This window comes from Phascolarctos cinereus, unplaced genomic scaffold (genome assembly GCF_003287225.1).
Source record: "Phascolarctos cinereus isolate Bilbo 61053 unplaced genomic scaffold, phaCin_HiC Scaffold_3;HRSCAF=262, whole genome shotgun sequence".
NCBI classification, from domain to species: domain Eukaryota; kingdom Metazoa; phylum Chordata; class Mammalia; order Diprotodontia; family Phascolarctidae; genus Phascolarctos; species Phascolarctos cinereus.
Window position 1 is genome coordinate 162,328,519 of NW_027555736.1, and position 20,843 is coordinate 162,349,361.

The 20,843-nt window shown below is 35.3% G+C and overlaps 1 protein-coding gene across 2 annotated transcripts in view; it reads left to right on the top strand.

Annotated features, from left to right (window-relative positions):
- The window catches only part of DMXL2 (Dmx like 2), a 149,415-nt gene that overhangs the window by 88,934 nt on the left and 39,638 nt on the right, over positions 1–20,843 (top strand). For both annotated transcript variants that reach the window (XM_020980751.2, XM_020980785.2), the window contains exons 17-25: positions 2,135–2,359; positions 5,394–7,073; positions 9,261–9,371; positions 11,501–11,670; positions 13,267–13,364; positions 13,786–13,951; positions 15,007–15,271; positions 18,356–19,404; positions 19,685–19,876. In XM_020980751.2, the coding sequence (XP_020836410.1) occupies positions 2,135–2,359; positions 5,394–7,073; positions 9,261–9,371; positions 11,501–11,670; positions 13,267–13,364; positions 13,786–13,951; positions 15,007–15,271; positions 18,356–19,404; positions 19,685–19,876 (3,956 nt within the window). The remainder of the gene's footprint in view (positions 1–2,134; positions 2,360–5,393; positions 7,074–9,260; positions 9,372–11,500; positions 11,671–13,266; positions 13,365–13,785; positions 13,952–15,006; positions 15,272–18,355; positions 19,405–19,684; positions 19,877–20,843) is intronic.

Below are 20,843 nucleotides of genomic sequence, written 5' to 3' on the forward strand. Positions count from 1 at the left end.
AGGAGGCAACACTAAAGAGAACTGAAAAGATTTGGGAGGGGAGTTTGGGTGTTTGGAGATAGGACATGCAGGGGTGGACCTGTGTGGAACATGATATTGAAATCTGGGAAGTCAGAATCATTTCCAGGAGAAGAATGAAGGTTGACTAGCTTGGACCTTTCACCAAAATGGAGGCCTTTAGATGAATTCACCAATGGGATTTGTGTGCCTCTTTTACCATTTGGCTTATTCAGTTTTTTAAGGTGTTATTTTCTCTCTCTCTCTCTCTCTCTCTCTCTCTCTCTCTCTCTCTCTCTCTCTCTCTCTCTTTCTTTCTTTCTTTCTTTCTTTTCCCTTCCTTCCTTCCTTCTCTTTCTTTCTTTCTCTCTTTCTTTGTTTGCCTCCTTTGCCAAGTTGTTGACTTTTTTTTTTCATTGTCTTCTTGCATCACTCTCATTTCTCTTCCCAGTTTTTCCTCTACCTCTCTTACTTGATTTTTAAAATCCTTTTTGGGTTCTTCCATGGCCTGAGACCAATTTATATTTTTTTCTTTAAGGCTGTGGATGCAGGAATTTTGACTTTGTTGTCTTCATCTGAGTGTTTGTTTTGATCTTCCTTGTCACCATAGTAACTTTCTATGGTCAGATTTTTTTTCTGTTGTTTACTCATTTTTCAGCCTATTTCTTGACTTTCAATTCTATGCTCAAGTGGAGCTCTGCTTCCCAAATGGAGGAGGCACTGTCCCAAGTTTCAGGTTTTTTTGTGCAGCGTTTTCAGAGGTAATTCTGGGGACTTGGAAGTTTGGGGCTTTTCCAAGGTGGTATGATCTAGGGAGAGGTGTGTTTCCTACTCTACTGTACTGTGCATTGATTTGTGAGTGACCGCAAGCACTCTTTTCAACCCTGGAACTGTGACCAGGGTTCCTGATCCTCTGCAGCTGGCTGCAAGCTCTGCTGTGCTAGTGCTCCTCCTCGCACTGGGACTAAGACCCAGGACTGTGACCCAGATCCAAGTATAGGCAATGCAGTGGAGTCCTGCCCCTAATGTCAGCAAAGTGACGCTTGTAAATCTCCCTCTGACCCAGTGTCTGGGCCCCTTACCATCTGTAGGTTGAGAGGTCTGGAAACTGCCAGTGCTGCCCCTGATTCATTTTCTCCAAAGCCTGCTCCTGTTTTGCTGGGCCTGGTCTAACCTGGCATGGCCTGCGCTAAACTGCACTCTTCTCTCACCTTGGTGCAACAGACCTTTCCTACCAACTTTTTAAGTTGTCTTGGGCTGGAAAATTGTTTCACTCCATCTATCTGTGGGTTCTGCTGCTCCAGAACTTTGTTTAGAGTCGTTATTTAAAGGTATTTAGAGGGGTTTTGGGGAGAGCTCAGGCAAGTACCTGCCTTTAGTCCACCATCTATCAATATCATTTTTAACCTCTGTGTTTCAGTTTTATAATCTACAAAATGAGGACTTTACTTTTTAAGGTTTTCCCATATTTTTGCATTTTGTGGTTTTGTTGTTCTGTCCTGACACCATCCCAGTGAGGGTAGTAGGACTTATCAGGTCATAAATTTAGATTTGGAAGTAAACTTAAAAGGTTACTTAGCCCAACACCATTATTTTTTAAAAGAAGAAACTGGCCTAGATGAAAAGGAAGAGGCCCAGAGAGATGAAGAACTTCCCAACTTGCCAAAGGTCATACAAGTAGTAAGTAGCACAACTGGGATTTGAGGTCCTGGTCCTCTGGCTCTTAACTCAGTGCCATGATTCCATGCCATACTGCTGCTTTTAAAAAAAAGATGGGGCAGCTAGGTGGCTCAGTGGATAAAGCACCGGCCCTGGATTCAGGAGGACCTGAGTTCAAATCTGGCCTCAGACAAATAACACTTACTAGCTGTGTGACTCTGGGCAAGTCACTTAACCCCCTTGCCTAGCAAAAAAAAAAAAAAAGAAAGAAAGAAAAGGAAAAGAGAAGTGACCAAGAGGTGAGTATCAGGTTACTGAATCAAAGTGGGAATCCAGAGATTGGATCATGAGCCTTGAAATAGTTGAAAGTTTTCTTTATTTCCAAAATACTGGAAGGGGGGTAGAGCACTAAATGTTTTTGTGCCTCATGTGTTTTGTGAATCTAATTAAAATATGTATTTTTTTTAATCCCTCAAAGCTAAAACTGAAATTTCTTCATCAGAGAGTCTACTTACAGTGCCCGGGCAAAAGAACATAGATTCTTCTCCAGAAACTTCTCCTAGTATGAGTTCTATGCCACATTCTTCATCTATTGCTAATCTCCAGACTGCTAGCAAACTTATTCTGAGTTCTAGTCTTGTCTATAGTCAACCACTTGACCTTCCAGATGGAGTTGAAGTAATTAGAGCAACACCTTCAGCAGGTATATTAGCTTTTGTTACCTATTATACTTGATAGTGATTTTTGGTGATTGTGATGGAATTATTTTATTTCTTTATATATGACGTGTTATACTGATGCAAAGCCTCATGAGCTACTGAAAGAACTATTTTCCTCCTGTCAGATAATATTTTCTACCTCTTAATAATAATAATTCTCTAAAATAATTTGTATTAGCCTAACTGAAATTAAATTGGTGAGGGTGAGAGCCTCTTACCCTGCTTCAGTTTTTTGCATTAGGATGACCATGGTAATACAGGATATTTTTTGTTTAAAAAATGTGAACATCAAATTTTTCTCTTCATGTCTACTATTTTGCCACAGTAAGACTTTGAACTTAGAAATATGCAATAAAAAAATATATATGTACACATAAATATAAATATGTTTGATTAGGTAAATTACCCCTGGTTAATCTGTTCTTGGTTAATGCCAAATTAATAGCCAATAAATTCATGGTAGGAACCTTCTCAGTTTTTGCTGCCACAGAGTGTCTCCCTCCTATACTCTTACTGTCTTGATCTCTCAGGCTGTTGTCATTCTTGGTCCATTTCACACTTAGCCTGTCTTCCTTTGTATAATTTCCTTGGATGTTAGATCTAATTTATTTTCACTTTTCTTTCTCTTAAAAAAATCAATATTTATTTATTTTAGACATCCTTTTCTTTTTAAATTTTGAGTTCCATATTATCTCCTTCCCCCCCCCCCCACTGAGGACACAGGCAGTATGATACGTGTGAAATCATGGAAAATATATTTATATATTAGCGATATTGCAGAAAAGAATCGAGAAAAATAAAGTGAGAAAATGATACTTGTTTGCACTCAAAGCTCTTCATTTCTTTCCTTGGAGGTAGATGGCATTTGTTCATCATGAGTCCCTTGGAATTGTCTTTGATCATTGTATTAATCAGAGTAGCCAAGTCTTTCACAGTTGATCATCATTACAACGTTGCTGTTACTCTGCACAGTGGTTTCCTGGTTCTTCTCACTTGATGTTGCCTCAGTTTATATAGGTCTTGCCATGTTTTCCTGAATCTCCCCCCATCCCCGCTATCGTCAGTTTATATAGGTCTTGCCATGTTTTCCTGAATCTCCCCCCATCCCCGCTATTGTTTTCCCACAGCACAGTAGTACCCCATCATGATTGTACTCCACAACTTGTTCAGCCATTCCCCAACTGATGGGCATCCCCTCAGTTTCAATTCTTTGCCCCATCAAAAAGAGCTATTATAAACATTTTTGTGCACATAGTTTCTTTTCCTTTTATCTTCTATCTCTTTGAGTTAGAGATATAGTGGATTTCCATTAAAGGGTAGTCACCATTTTATAGCCCTTTGGTCATAGTTCCAAATTGCTGTCCATAAGGGTTGGATCAGTTTACAGTTCCACCATTAGTATCCTTATTTTTCCCTCATCCTCTCTAGCACTTATCATTTTCCTTTTCTGTCGTGTTAGATAATCTTATAATCTCTAATCAGTAGTGATTTAGAGCATTTTTTATATGACTATAGATAACTGATTTATTCTTCTGAAAACTGCCTGATCATATGCTTTCACCACTTATCATTTGGGGAGCAGTTCTTATTTTTATAAATTTGAGTCAGTCCCTGTATGTTTGAGAAATGAGGCCTTTATTAGAGAAATTTGCTGTAAAATCTTTCGATATTATTTCATTGTTTATGGTACCTTTTGGCAAAGCATGGTTTCCCTGATTATCTCTTTTAACTAAATCTGTTTTTGCTTTGTCTGAGATCATGATTATTACCCCTCCTTTTTTATTTCAGCTGAAGCATAATAGATTTTGCCCTGGCTTTTTATTTTAGTTCTATCTTTAAGGAGATAATGAAAATGTTTAGATTGGCTCAAATAGGTAATGGATCTATAGGAGGAAAGCCATTATTAAATGTTAAAGAGATTTTTGGAATGGGAAAAAAGTAGTTGAATTTATGGGAGTAGACCTGTGTGTCTGAAGATAGTTTAGGAGATGGGTACAAATTGGTATAAATTTTAGGATGGAGTGGAAGCAGGAGTAGCAGCAACATAGCACAGTGAAGAGAACTGACTTTGAAGTCAGAGGACCTGGGTTCAAATCCTTCCTCTGTTATAACCTGTATGACCTTGGGTAAATCATTTAAACCATTTGGGGTCTCAGTTTCCTCATCTTCAAAAAAAGAGGGGTTAGACTAGGTTGCTGCAAAGGGTGCCTTCTAGTTCTAAATGATTTTATTTTTGTGATCCTGCTGCTCTTCAAATCTCTTTGACCAAAATCGTCTAGGATAGATCTGACCCCAGGTCTTGAGTAAAGCAGTTCATGTTAAGGACTTATTTGGGAAAGGGAATAATTTGATTCTGAGTTTTTTAAGTAATTGTTTTCCCAATTGCTTGTAAAAACAATGTTTAACATTTTTTTTAATGAGTTCTAAATTTTCTCTTTCACCCCTACCCCATCCCTGAGATAGTAAGCAATTTGATGTAGGTTATACATGTGCAGTCATGGAAAGCATTTTCATATTAGTCATATTGTGGAAAAAAACCACATAAAAAAACACACACAAAAAAGTGAAAAATAGCATGCATGCTTTGATTTACATTCAGACTCTATCAGTTCTTTCTCTGGAGATAGATAGCATTTTTAATCATAAGTCCTTCAGAATTTCTTGGATCATTGTATTGTTGAGAATAGCTAAGTTTGATGGTTGTTTTTGCCTTGTTTCTTGTAAAAGCTACAAGTTGAATGCCAATTTCGTTTTCCATTTACTATCAAAAAATAGACTTGAATGATTCTGAAAATTCCTATTTTTGAGGATAAATGACATTTCTGTTTTTTATAGGCTGACAGTTCATTTGCTTGCATTTGGTGTTAAAAAAAGATTATGGGACACCAGTAGAGGGCAGCGTGAAGCTGTTGTCCAAAAGATGTTGGCAGTGACTTTATAAAGTTTCCCACACAAATCAGAATTGACTTTGTGTACTAATTTATGGCATTAATATTGTAACTTTTATTTTTCTTATAGGTCATCTGAGTTCCTCTTCAATTTACCCTGTCTGCCTTGCACCTTACTTAGTGGTTACAACTTGTTCTGATAACCGAGTACGATTCTGGAAATGTCATGTAGAAGGAGAACAAAATGGTAGACGTAGTGGGAAAGAAACTTATCATTGGAGTAAATGGCCTTTGATGAATGATGAAGGAGAAGATAGCAGTAGTACAGTGAGCATCGTGGGAAGACCAGTTGCTGTTAGTTGTTCCTATACAGGCCGACTTGCAGTGGCCTACAAACAGCCTATCCAGCACAATGGCTTTGTTTCTAAAGAATTCTCTATGCATGTGTGTATATTTGAGTGTGAATCCACTGGAGGATCAGAATGGGTTTTAGAACAAACAGTTCATCTTGATGATTTAATTAAGGTTGGTAGTGTCCTTGATTCAAGGGTTAGTGTTGATAGTAATCTCTTTGTATATAGTAAATCAGAAGCCATTTTGAGTAAAGACCGATATCTTATGCCTAACATCAAGCATTTAGTACATTTGGACTGGGTATCAAAAGAGGATGGCTCTCATATACTCACAGTGGGAGTTGGTGCTAACATCTTCATGTATGGGCGGCTTTCTGGAATTGTGACGGAGCAGACAAACAGCAAAGATGGCATAGCTGTTATTACTTTGCCATTAGGTGGTAGTATCAAACAAGGAATAAAGTCAAGGTGGGTTCTCCTGAGATCAATAGACTTAGTATCTTCTGTTGATGGTACGCCTTCACTGCCAGTTTCTCTCTCGTGGGTAAGAGATGGTATACTGGTAGTGGGAATGGACTGTGAAATGCACGTTTATGCACAGTGGAAACATGCTATCAGATTTGGTGACAATGAAACTGATATTCCGACTGCTGAAGAGTCTACAGTGGACCCTCCTGCATCTTTTAAATCTAGCATAGGGATGAGGAAAAGTATAGTTGAGGGAACACCTATTACAGATGATGTGTTTGGCACACCAGCTGTAGTTCAAGATGGTGGCTTATTTGAAGCTGCTCATGTACTTTCCCCAACTCTTCCACAGTATCATCCGACCCAGTTATTGGAATTGATGGATTTAGGGAAAGTTCGCAGGGCTAAAGCCATCCTCTCTCATTTAGTTAAATGTATAGCAGGGGAAGTTGCAGTAGTTAGGGATGCTGAGACTGGAGAAGGAGCTAAGAGGCATCTTTCTCGAACCATTAGTGTAAGTGGCAGCACTGCAAAGGATACAGTCACAATAGGAAAAGATGGTACTAGGGATTATACTGAGATTGATTCTATCCCTCCACTCCCATTGTATGCACTGCTTGCGGCAGATCAAGATACAACTTACAGAATTTCTGAAGACAGTACTAAAATATCGCAGAACTATGAAGATTCTACTAAGAGCACAAAAGAAGACCAGTATTCAGACCTGTTCCAGATCCAGGCTATAACAACAGATGATTTTATTGACTTAGAACCAGAAAAGAGAGAAAGCAAATCCAAAGTAATCAATCTTTCTCAGTACGGGCCAGCTTACTTTGGTCAAGAACATGCCAGTGTGCTCTCAAGCCATCTTATGCACTCAAGTCTTCCAGGCCTTACCCGTTTGGAGCAGATGTTCCTGGTAGCTTTGGCTGATACCGTGGCTACCACTAGCACTGAACTTGATGAACATAGAGACAAGAGTCACTCAGGTTAGTGTTTCCGTTAAATACTAAGTCTTAACTATTAGAAATGCATAATTATTAAATGTAAATAAAATGCTGAGTTGTACATTCCAGCTTTAAGGATTCTAACATCATCATTGAATTACTGTATGTATAAACTGAAAATTTCCTAAGTAGAAGAGGCAGCATTGTGTGGTTAATCAGGAGTTCTCCTCCGGGTTAAGAAGACTTTAACTTTGACATACTGGCTTTGTGATTCTGGACAAGTGACCCAGGCAACTATAAGACTATCGTAGTATGATAAATATTAATCTACTTTAGGACAGGAGTTTAACTTGTCTGGTTCCCTCAGAAAGAAACCAAAATACTCAAACGTCATCGGTAAATATTTAGTATTCTGGAATGTGCTGTATCTGAAAGGGGAAGAAAGGCATCAGGGGTCATGGCTTAGGTGTCTCCTTTCTGTTTTCCAGTGTATCATGAGCCTTTAGTCAGAATGTGCTTTAGAAATCTGGTTTTCATGTACATTATGACTTGTTTTTATATTAAGACTGAGTAGTTTTGGTTCAATGATTATCCTCTAAAATAATTCTGATCTTTGATCAGAAATTGCATAAAAGAAAAAAGAATTGTGTGAAGGAATACTTTGACAAACTTGAACAGTTTGTGATTCATAGTTCTTCATGAACTAACTGTACTTTCCCCCCATTTACTTGTTCTGGTTTTTTCTGTATAGATGCTATTTCTATGATAATAGCCCAATTTTGAATTTTATCATAGACTCATAAAGCTGGAAAAAAGAACCTTGTGAGATCAGTTAAGCTATTCCTCTGCTTCTAGGCATGCCTAAGCATAATATGTTTCTAATAATTATCTCATACCTGAAAATGACAAGAGAAATTGATTCTTCAGCTGTCTTTTAGGTGTTTCAATGCCTCATAGTTTAGAAAGTTCTTCATTACATTTAGTCTTTTCATTCCGTAACAAATTTTGTTGTTCCTTATTTAAAAAATGGATGTAGAAGTAAATTACTTACCTCTACCATCCATCCTAAGCTCTTCAGAATATAAGTGAATACTATCATTTAGTTCTCTATAGCCTTTTCTTTTTCATGTTCTAGAATATCCTAGGGCACTAATTTTTTTTTTGCACTAATTCAGTGCAAAGGAATGTGTAGTGGAATAAAACTCACCAAAAACTGTCTTATACTTTTGCTACTACATTTTTTTTTCTTTTTGTCATCCCTAAAGAAATTCAGCATCCTGAAATCTGAAAGAAATAATTTAAGTTTTGATGCAAAATCATATATTGGTCAAATAGCTAGCCCATGAAAAGGGCATAGGGTGTCCCGAAAGTCTTAGCGCATTTTAAAGTTTTTAATACCTTTAAAATAGTTAAGCTTTAATAGCTTAAAAATGCAGTAAGTCTTTTGGAACACCCTGTATTGTAAAGAAGACTGATCAAATGACAGTCATACCATTTTCATATAAGAGCAACATATTTTCCTCTTATTTTCATGAGCTTTTTTTTTTTCAAGAGAAACAAAAGCTATTGACATCCTCCCTAAAACATGCCTGAGCTTTGTCTTTCCAGTGGTGGTGATGAGTATGTGCTAGCAACCATATTTTCTCGCCTAGTTGCTCTTGTGACTAGTGGTATGCCATTTATGGGTTTGCTATTTGTTAGGTCTTTGACTATGACAAAGAATATTTTTCTGTGTAAAACTAATTTTCCTGTGTTCAAATCCCAGATCTTGACTTCAGTGGCACTGAGCTGTTAACTGAAGTAAGCAGCTTAGGTAGTTATGTTTACTGAAGAAGATGTGACAGATATGGAAAATCATCTTAATTTGAGCTGTCTCATTTCAGGTTTACCTAGACTTCTTGGAGAAAACATTATTTGTAATAATAGAAACATTATAGTTTATTTATTGCCATCATGGATTTTAAAGATTGCATCCTTTATTTTCACTTACTCTATGCTTTAATTGCCGGAAGCTGAAAGACATAATTTTTCCATTTTTCTTATCTAGTTTTATCAGAGTATAAGGAGTTTTGGGGAATATATTCCAAGTGTTTACCAAATGATGTATTCAAAAGTTTTGTTATCAGTTATCCCATTTAAAATTAATGATGGATGATAATTTTTGTGTTTCTTAACATTTACAATGATTTGGGCTCATTTCTTCAAATGTATTCTTCTCTTCTCCTATAGGAAGAGATACATTAGATGAATGTGGATTGAGGTATTTATTGGCAATGAGGTTACACACATGCCTTTTGACATCATTACCTCCTTTATATCGAGTACAACTGCTTCATCAAGGTACTGCTTTCTGACTGAAAATATTTTAACTTTTGTATAATGGTTAGTGTTGAAGTCGTTTTAGTATTCACATAAAAATAGTTATAGTTGTATAGTTGTCTATGCATGTACGTCTTGTTGACCTTAAAGTCTTATAGGCTATTAATAGACCTGGAGCTTGGTACTGCCTAATCCTATATTTAAAGAGATTAAATAACTCAGCTAGCATCTCATCATGAGGTTCAAAAGGCTTGAGTTATGATAAAACCTTTCATTTTCAGATTTCACCATAATTCCATCCTCACATCCTATGTACTGTATTGCTTTTTGTGGTTTGTGCAGTGTTTTAGTAATAAGCAGTTAACAGGACCCTCATATCACAAAATGAGTATTTAACATAAGTGGTCAGTTTTCAGCCCTACTTTATCAGTACTCATCTGTGCTAACTTTATTTGAGGAGGAGTCTGTTGTGGAGTGGAATCATATGTTAGACTTTGAGCCCAAAGACCTGGGTTTAAATAATCTCTTCAAACTTAAAAATTAGAAGTTTAGAAATTTAAAATTCCGCGAAAGAGAACTTAACATAATATCAATTAATTTTGTTCTTTAAATTATAATTTTAAAATATCATAATATTGGAATATTGCTATAATGAAGGCTATTTGTAATTTCCAGTACATTATCATCTTAAGTTAAAAAAAAGAACTACAGAACTGGGTCTGGGTATTGCTAAAATCCTTTTTGTCTTTTTCTAAGCTGTTAATATCAAAGCGGAGTCCTTTGTGTCACTGTTCTGATGCATCAGATACAACCCAGTTTCAAGAAAAAAAGTCTTTGTCGAATGAAGATTATCATTCGTCAAACTGTGTCTCAGCATGGAAAATATGAATAAAATATTTTAAAATGTAAAAGTTACTATTATTTATAATACTAACCATAAGATCATTTAAAAACCATTTTAAAGTTAAAACATGAAATGATAGTTGGTTGGAACATTTTTAACTGCATGTGAATTCTGCCATACTGGAGAACGATTTTAAAAATGAGTTTTATTTATGACTGTCAGATTGGAAGGATTACACTTAGTTGTCATAGACCCTTTCTTTGTCTCTAGAATGAGTTCTCATGGATGATTATCAGACTGGTCCTGATTTTGCTTTGTTCCTAAGCTCTTTCTTTTAATCACCCTTTCTGTGTAGATTAATTCTAATAGTTTCTGATGGATTTCTGATGAAGGAAGTAATTAGGCCCTATTTTGTTTTTTTCAAGGTAAAGCCTTTAAACAGTAGGCTCAGCCTTCCAGAGCTAAAAATTTCCCAGCTCAGGTATTACCAGAAGACTATTTTTAGATTCACAGGTTCTTTTTAAAAGTCAAAATCTAGAATATAGATTTAATACATAGAATAAATATAGAATCAGACTTAGAGGTTTACTTCTGACTTTCAGTTACAATGCATTTTATTTTCCTTTCTAAAATCAAAAATATTCAAATATATAATTAAGCAAATGTGAAAATGAAAGAAAAAAAGGGATGGTAAATTATTGAACCTATAACACTCTTGCTCATTATTTATTTGTTAAACTAAAGACCTTCACCTTTGAATTATGATGAAATTGATGTATCCTTTGGCTCTGTTTCCATTCCAGAGCCTTATTGTACTAGTCTGCATGGTTAGAAGGGGGTGAAGATGGGAGTAGTTGAGTGCTCTCTATTTGTGTAGGACATGTAGTGTAATAGCACTTGCCCAGGTGACATTGTTGGAATAATTCCAGGGCATACGTACATAGTAAATGGCTTTTTAACTTAGTTTAATTTTTACTCTTTCAAAGTTTACTATGTGTTTATTATAGTTCTTAATCTCCCTATTCAAATATTTTCCCTTCCAAGTGATTAATGTGTGTGTTTTTGAAGACTCAACAAATTTCTTCTGGTTTTGGAAAAGTTAGGTGTTTTTGCACCAGGTTTCTTGTTCCTGACTTTTAAATTAAGGAAGTTTATAGTTAGAACCTACTGTCTTCCCTTCTCATTTGAACTGGTTTTGAAATGATTGAATAAATGAAGAGGAACTCTAAAGTAACAGAATGTTTTTTATTTTGTAGTGGTTTTGACCTGTGGTAATTTTGAATGTATTTGTCTGATGCCTCTTCAGGTGTGTCCACATGTCACTTTGCCTGGGCTTTTCATTCTGAGGCTGAGGAAGAACTAATTAATATGATTCCTGCTATTCAACGAGGGGACCCTCAGTGGTCTGAATTAAGAGCTATGGGGATAGGTTGGTGGGTCAGGAATATTAACACACTTCGAAGGTGCATTGAAAAGGTAATTTGTTTGATTTAAGAAGTAGATAAATGTAGCACTGAGTACATTGCCTACTTTGGGGTAAAAACCACATTTCTGAGGGAAATGCAACTTCCATTACTGAAAATTTTAACATCTTGCGGGGGAGGTCCAGGATTTTATTTCCAAGCTATTAGAGATTGTGAAACAAATATTATAAGATAAGTACTTGACTTTTTTTTTTTAAACAAAGGCTTTTCTGAATTGATTCCATGATTCATGTCTGTACTACTTATTTTGAGGGGAGAGAGGGGGAGGGAGGAAGGGAGAGAGAAAGAGAGAGAATAGCTGTTAAAGCTTAAAACTTCACTAAGACTTTTGGGACATCTTTTATATATAGATCAGCATAGATCTTTTTATAAAGACAAGCATGTCTCCCTTTAAGAAAACCTGTCTGAAAATGTAGACCTGCAATGTATAAGCTAGGTGGCAGTTATTTATATTAACAAAAAGAGTTTTTACTTCAAAGGAAGATCTCTGCATAATTATTTTTAAAGAAATAGCAGGTTTTTCTAGTGCATTTAAATTAGTAAATTTACAAAAATATTTCACGAACATATATCTGTTGCATAAAACAAGGCACTTATTTTCATGCTACTATGTGGTCTGTGATCCAATAGATGCCTGCCAGGGATACAGACTGCAAACCATCTTTCCCTTTTATGCTGTTCTTTTCTGTGTTCTCCCATAGGTTGTTAATAAAGTATTTACTTATTTCCAAGTAATTTACAAACCATTCCAGTATTTTTGTGTATGCAATAAGCTGCGGTAAAAAAAATTGGACGTGGGGCAGCTAGGTGGGGCGGTAGATAGAGCACCAGCCCTGGAGTCAGGAGGACTTGAGTTCAAATGCGGCCCCAGACACATAACACTTACTAGCCATGTGACCCTGGGCAAGTCACTTAACCCCGTTGCCTAGCAAAAACAAACATAAAACAAAGCAGTAAAAAAATTGGAGTGGTCACTAAAGGCTTTTATTCAGTATTTTGAGTTGACTTGAATACTATGTAATTTAGTTACATAGTGTTATTTGAAGCAAAATCCTAGAATATTGTGGGGAGTTGTGTATTTGCAATACTTTGGATTCATGTAGTACCTATAGATTGAATTTATAAGCCCTGAAAAATGTGGTGGAGGCATACTCAGTTGTTTGAAGTTGCTAATTCAAAGAGACTGCAAATTCAATCTATGATGTATAATTTATGACTGGAATGTGCTAGAGAAGGGCATGATGTGTTTTAAACAAATAACTAGAATTACTTTCCTTTTCCTTTTGTGGTAGTTTATTTTTTCAAAGTAAATTATAATTTTAATACAGTAAGTTAGCAACCTACATCTAAATTTTTTTCATTCTAGAAGCATTTGAGTGCCTCTTATATGTAAGCCACTATTCATAGAAAAAATTAATGTACAGTTTCATGAATTGCAAAAATGGGCACCAGTGTTTTGCAAAGCACTAGAAAGGATAGCCATTTGCAAATTTAATGAAAAATTCTACCCTTTCTTTCTCTGTCTCTGAATATTCTGCAAACTTGAATTTTCTCAGAATTGAACATTTTTGTTTTACTTACTCATTAGGTTGCTAAAGCATCTTTTCAGAGGAACAACGATGCCTTGGATGCTGCATTATTTTACCTTGCTATGAAAAAGAAAGCAGTGGTGTGGGGTCTGTTTAGGTAAGTTACAGTAACATGATCCATAAAAAGAAGATTTCTTTGAGTGTGAGGTTTGGAAGTTTTGTATTTAATTTTGTCAATTACCTGGCTGTGTGAACTTGAATAATCATTTCACTTTATTGCATCTCAGTTTCCTCATCTTTGGATTTTGGGGTTTTTACCTATTTTGTGCAAAAATAATAAGATAGTCTTATAAAAATGCTCTGAAATGTGACAAGTGCTAGAAGAATGTAAAATATTAGTTTCTGTGTCAGAAAAATTCAGGAGCAAAGAGAAGCCTAAGAGCCTGATGTTAAATACTTGTTACTGAAGTAATTATTTATTTGTAGATTTTTTCTAAATTCCATTGTTGATTTAAATCAGCATTCTGTGAATGGAACAATATTAATAAGTTTGGTTTAAACTCTGTTTTGGTTTGTAGGTCACAACATGATGAAAAAATGACTGCATTTTTCAGCCACAATTTTAATGAAGATAGGTGGCGTAAGGCTGCTTTGAAAAATGCTTTTTCCTTATTAGGGAAACAACGTTTTGAACAGTCAGCAGCTTTTTTCCTTTTGGCTGGTTCTTTGAAAGATGCCATAGAGGTATGAATGATACATTTTAAAAGATGGATTAGAGAACACAAGCCTGAGAGATCGTAGGATGGGCCTTATCATCTTTTTGTATGTATGTCTTTTGAAAGAAGATGCTGCTTCGGAAGTTGAGCAGTGCTTTTATGAAGAGGCAGTGTTGTTGAGGGGGATGAGTTCTGGATTTAGAGTCTGAGAACCTGGGTTCACTTCCTGGCTTAGCTCCATTAAACCTTTGTAGACCATTGGCAAGTCACTTATGCTCCCTAGGGCTTGCTGGTAAAATACTAGGTGTTGGGGTATGGGACTTCAGAATTTCTTTCCACCTTATTACTTGTAAATAAATATAGACCAAGTAATGACATGATATTGTTGATTTCCTGGTTTGTCTTGTAGTAGTTTGAGTACTACACAGTCACTTATTTAATAATTGGTCTGCTTCCAAATACGGTGGGGGATCTTAAAATTTCATATTCTAGAGAACACCAAATTCACAAATGCTAAAACTCTCATGATGGTCAGGTTTACTTGTCCTATATATACTGAAGTTAGCAAAGTTTGTCACAAAAAAAAAAAAGAAAAATGATTTTAGACAGCAAGCTCTTTGGGAGCAGGATATTTTTATTAGTTAATTGGTGAGGTATCTCTCCTTGTGTTGATATATTTTTAATAATTGATGATAATAATTATATTGGAAATTTAGAAACGTATGTGCTTTTAAATTAAAATTATATAAATTTGTATTGTTAATTTATATTAGCCTGGGTTTTTAAAAATGTTTTCTATTCTTTGGCTCAAATAATGTCCGCTGTTTTGCTCTAATCAGTTATGTAACTATTCCAATTCAATACAAAATAGTTGGATTGTTTTAATATCAATCAATTAAGAATTTATTAAGTGCTTACTGTATGTCATGCTTATTACATGTCAAACACTGTGCAAAGTTTTAGTAAAGCAAAGAAAAACCAAAAATAGTCCCTACCATCAGAAAGTTTACATTTAATATATTGGTAAGATATAGAAGTTCTTTAAAAACCAATGTTTAGGAATTTTAAAATTATTATTTACAGGTGTGTCTTGAAAAAATGGAAGACATTCAGCTAGCCATGATTATTGCTCGTTTGTATGAATCTGAATTTGAGACATCATCCACCTACATATCCATCCTATATGAAAAGATTTTGGGTTGTCAGAAAGATAGCTCAGGATTCAATTGTAGTAGATTACATCCTGATCCCTTCCTGCGTAGTCTTGCTTATTGGGTAATGAAAGATTATACAAGGGCTTTGGATACGCTATTGGAACAGACACCAAAGGAAGAAGATGAAAATCAAGGTGAGAAGTTTTTATAAAATATATTGCATTTTAAAATTACACATTCATTTTAAGACTAAAAAGTAAATTATGGCCAAACTTATTTTCCATCTTAGAGAAATTTTGACCTGGCTTCCATCCCTCTCTGGCTCCCTATGATCCCTATGGACCAAATTTTTTTAAGTTACATTCTGCAATGCAAATCTTTTTTGCTATCATTTGAAAAGTAAATGAGTTTTTTTAAAATTGTAAATAGTTTTTATGGATAATATTGCAATATTTGGCAGATGTTAAAGGTACATAAGTTAAAAATATTTCTTGTATCAATTTTATTTTCAAAATATTTCCCTTAAAAATGAAAATGAATTAGAAGACCAATACAATATTTCTTTTGCTTATTTTAATTTTTAAACTAAATTTTTCTGTTAGCTTTAAAAAAAACCTTGTAAGTGGCATTTTCTTAAAGAGGGCATCTAAAGCAACCAATAGTGCTAGTGGATGTAGAAGAGAGAATGTTTTAGTAGATTGCTTATCCCAACAGTGACATTTTTAAAAATACATTTTTGTTGATATCTTTTGTTTTTATATTGCCTAAATTTCCCCTTATTTCTCTCTGTCCCTCCCAATCTGAGAACTATCTATTGTAACAAAGAATTTTTTTATTAAAGAAGAGAAATTGTAAACCCAACAAAATTAATCTGTACATGAAAAATATTTGACATTATAAGTATTTTCCACACCTGTGGACCTCTCCCCCTCCCAAAGGAAAAGAGGGAGGTATCTTCTCAAAACTCTGGGTTAGCATTCTCCTCTTTTAATTCATGAGACTGTTGCCTTGTTGAATTTCTTGCCTTTCTCATTTTATGTATTTAGGTGTTAATTGCTCCACCTCTGATATATAAATCCTTTTTGTTTGGTTTTTTAATTTTAATTTAAAAACCATTAATGAGGAATGGAGAAAATATCTAGTCTTCCATTTTGTTAGATTACCTTGAAGCCTGCTCACCTACTGTTAACTTTTGATTACAGCATTGACTATGATGAATCATCGTCTGAGGATTAGACATTTTTGGGGATACGTGGGCTTTAATATTAGTGTCTTGTATTAAGCCACTTCTTAATCTTTGGCTTTTCTTTTCTCCTTTTTTCCCCCTCTCTTCTTCATATTCTATTGCCCTAACCCAGCCAGAGAACTAGTAGAGACCTGGGTTTTTTTTCTTATTTTCATCTTAGGGTATTTCTCTCTCTCTCTTTCTCTCTCTCTCTCTCTCTCTCTCTCACACACACACACACACACACACACACACATACACACATATGTATGTATATATGTGTAAATATGTAGATACACACACACACACACACACACACACACACACACAATTTCCCACTTTTTGCCTTACCTTGATGTGTTAGAAAAAAGCACATAACCCTCTTGTAGGTTTCCAGAGGACTTTATTGCTAACAATACACGGAAATAGAGATTTTAAAGGAACAAAGAGAGAAAATTATAAGAAATTTCAGTAAGTCAGTTATACATTGCATTGTAAATGAGACAGCATATAGTTCTTTTAACTTTATTTACTTGTCTACTTCTTAACTCTTGAGAACTAGCTTTATCTACCTCTTTTAGAATGGATTTTTTTCATCTTAGGTCCTTAGGATTCTTAGGATTCTTCCCTCTAGAATTTGGATCTCTTAGAACCCGCAATAGGACAGAAAAGTGTTCCATAATAATGGCTAGTTTAATTTCTAAAGGTTCAAGTAAGATTCATTTATATCTTAGAGAAAATGCCAGTTGTATAGACTAGCTCTAACACTTTTTGTACACAGGCAAAGTACCTTAGGGTCCAAGAGCTCTAAGTAACAGAGGGAAGAACATGATATGAAGAGGGGTAGGTGAAGCTAATTTTTAATAGCTCTCCATTTCCATGAAAAAGGTATTTCTCAGGTTTATTGGCCTTTGTATATTCTCCATCTTGTGTTCCAAACCCTGTATATAAATGGCTCTTGAGTTTCTTGGGATTTGAGGTAGCCCAAAGACTACTTTGTTCCAAGTGTGGGGGAGAAGTTTTCTTCTCTAAATTCCGAGATAGAAATCTATTGGAAGTTTTAATTAGCACTTTCCTGGTGAATCGGGGGTCTTTCCAGGAGGAGGGTGGAGAGAGAAGGAGACAGGTCATAGTTTAGCCCTACAACCTAGAGTCAATTAGTACCTGCTGCATATGGGAATAATATCACTTTCCAGCCTCCCTGATGGTTTCCTACATTTTCTTCAGCCTGTTCTCCTTGGAACACTGACATAGTTGAATGGGACTCCTACACCATTTTGGGAAGCCCAGGCTGGGGCCCTTGGATAGTTTTGAGAATTCCAGAATTGCCTGGGAATTTGTGGACTAAGTACACAAGTGGCCTGGCTGATATTCTTACTGTCCTGATTGAGGAAGTCAGTCTTTTCTTGAACTAAGCCTGTTTATCATGCTATCATAGTTCCAGATAGCCATTCTTGTGCTAAATTTATACAGAAACGCCATGGAAGTTAATGTGTAGTCTGACTTCTAAAATATTCCAGGTAAAGCAACTTCATATATATGATCTCATTGTATTTTTACAATAATTGTTTAAGGTCAGATAAGACAAATTTTGTGTTACTCATTTCTTAGATGTCAATAAAGCTTAGGTTCTGAATTACCTAAATTCCTTTGATCATATAGCTATTCACTGACAAAAATAAAAATGTTTGTGGGAGTGACTGACCCTGAATGAGTTATGTGTTAACTTGATGGAATGGCCTTGAAAATGTCAGCTGTGCTGTCATAAATCTCTTTTATAGTAGGTAATTTAAGTTTTAAAAACTGTTACAAGGAAGAACAATTAACAGCCTAGAGATTGTGATAAAACATATACATTCTGTAGTACTCTGTGTCCTTTTATTAGTTGGAAAAGCTTTCTGTTCATCATTTTGATGTGTCTTTATATTGGAGGATGTCTTTTATTAATTTAGATAAGCACAAATGGATACAATACTCTATACTTTAAAATTATTAAATGTGTTATTTTGCAGCTATTGAATAGAAATATGACATATGTTTTTTATTTCCATAGTTATTATTAAATCTTGCAATCCTGCGGTATTTAGTTTTTACAATTACCTCCGGACCCACCCTTTGCTTCTCCGAAGAAACTTTGGCTCACCTGAAGGGACTTTAGCAACTTTAGGTCTCAAAAGTGAGAAAAGTTTTGTTGGTAATATTAACCTTATAGAGAGGAAATTATTCTTTACCACTGCAAATGCTCACTTTAAAGTTGGATGTCCTGTGTTAGCTCTTGAGGTACTTTCCAAAATTCCAAAAGTAACTAAGAAGTCAAGCTTTTCTGTAAACAAAGACCTCCTTGGGGCTTCTGAATCCAAAGCATGGAGTGAAAGTAGTGAAAGTCTTCCCTTAAGTTCAGCCAATGTACAATCATCTCAGTTCAACTGGGGTCAAACAACATTGAAGCTTGATGAGGAACCACTCACTCTTGATTGGGGTGAAGACCAAGATAGTGCTTTAGAAGAGGAAGATGATGATGGTTTAGTAATGAAAAGTTCAGATTTGGAAAAAAGAAACGGAAAAGAAGATCAGAAAGTTTCAGGCCCCAATGTGTTACTTACCCCACAGGAAGAGGAATCTCAAGAAGGAGACCCTGAAGTTGACGTGATTGCTGAACAACTAAAATTCAGAGCATGTTTAAAGATCCTCATGACTGAACTTAGGACATTAGCTACAGGTTATGAAGTAGATGGAGGAAAACTCAGATTTCAGCTCTACAACTGGCTGGAAAAGGAAATTGCTGCCATGCATGAAATATGTAACCACGAATCAGGTGGTAAAGAATACCCCAGCAAAACATACTCTCAAATAGATGGCGATATCCTTGATTTTGAAGAAGTGATGGACAAACCAGAAGTTGGCTCATATGAACGCCACCAGTTAGAAAGACGAAGATTACAAGCCAAACGAGAACATGCTGAAAGGCGGAAGTTGTGGCTACAGAAAAACCAAGATCTTTTAAGAGTGTTTCTTAGCTACTGTAGCCTTCATGGGGCACAAGGTGGTGGTCTAGCCTCAGTAAGAATGGAACTCAAATTTTTGCTTCAAGAATCACAACAGGTATGACCATTTCTTAAATTTCCAGTTTTTCAGTTCAGTAATTTCAGCACTTGTTCAACTCTAGCCTTGTTTAGGGTTAACAGAAGCAAATTCAGTTTGTATAGTATTAAAAAGTCAAGATATTCATGCCAAAAATATTAGCATTTTAACCAAAAAATTCAGCTAAACTTGATTATAATTAAATTTAAACCATCACTAGTATTTTTTGTCAGATAACTAATGCTTTTGTTAGTTTTCTTCAATTTTAATTATTACCTTTTTTTTTTAAAAACTATAATAGGAAACTACAGTGAAGCAGCTCCAGTCTCCATTACCATTACCCACAACACTACCTCTGCTTTCAGCAAGTATTGCTTCAACAAAAACTGTTATAGCTAATCCTGTATTATATCTAAATAATCACATCCATGATATCCTTTATACCATTGTTCAGATGAAAGTGCCACCACATCCCAATATTGAAGATGTGAAGGTAATACAAAGTTTATTATCATTTGATCTCATAAGTTCTGTAAATATACATATATATTACATATATACATATTATACAGGATGCTCCAAAATCCTTAGTACAGTTTAAGCCTTTAATATCTTAAAGTAATTTAATAATCTAAATTAATGTTGGAATTTAATTTATAATAATAAAAAATTTAATTAATAGTTTACTTTAAAAGAAAGTGATTTAATAATAGCTTAAAACTATACTGAGATTTTTGGGACACCCTATGGGGTGTATGTGTGTGTGCACACAAACACATACATACATATATATGTATACACACTTTAAAAAATTTTTTCCAACTAATGTTCCTTTCAGTACTTCTTTTCTCTATTGCTTCAGAATTGCTTGTCTATTAAACTTAAATTTTAGAATCAAGGATCCTGTTCACCTCTGGAAAAGTGGTATTCTATCTTTAAGACAGAGAAAACAGTTGGCTAGTATTAGTAAATGTGATAATCACCTTTGTCATTTATTAACCAGTTTCTACTTCCTTCATTCTATGTATTTGAGTTGTACTACTCTTCTTTTTTTTGGTGAGACAATTGGGGTTAAATGACTTGCCCAGGGTCACACAACTAGTAAGTGTCAAATGTCTTGAGGCTGGATTTGAACTCAGGTCCTCCTGACTCCAAGGCCAGAGCTCTATCCACTGTGCCACCTAGCTGGCCCCTGTACTTTTCTTTAAAGTGAAACACTAATTCAGTAAGCAAGTATAGTTGTTTCTTTACATCTCCAAGGCAAATAAAATATTAATGAGTGACTGGTTGGATCAGTGTATCAAAAATGACTAGCCTTTTTGATATCTGGGAAAGAAAGAAACTTCTTTGGGTGTTTATCTGTAATTCGTTAGTTCCCTTCTAGTCCTAGAATATCGTATACAGTAGCTAAGGAAGACTGGGGTTAGTTGCCCATAATACCACCAAAATATAACCTTGAT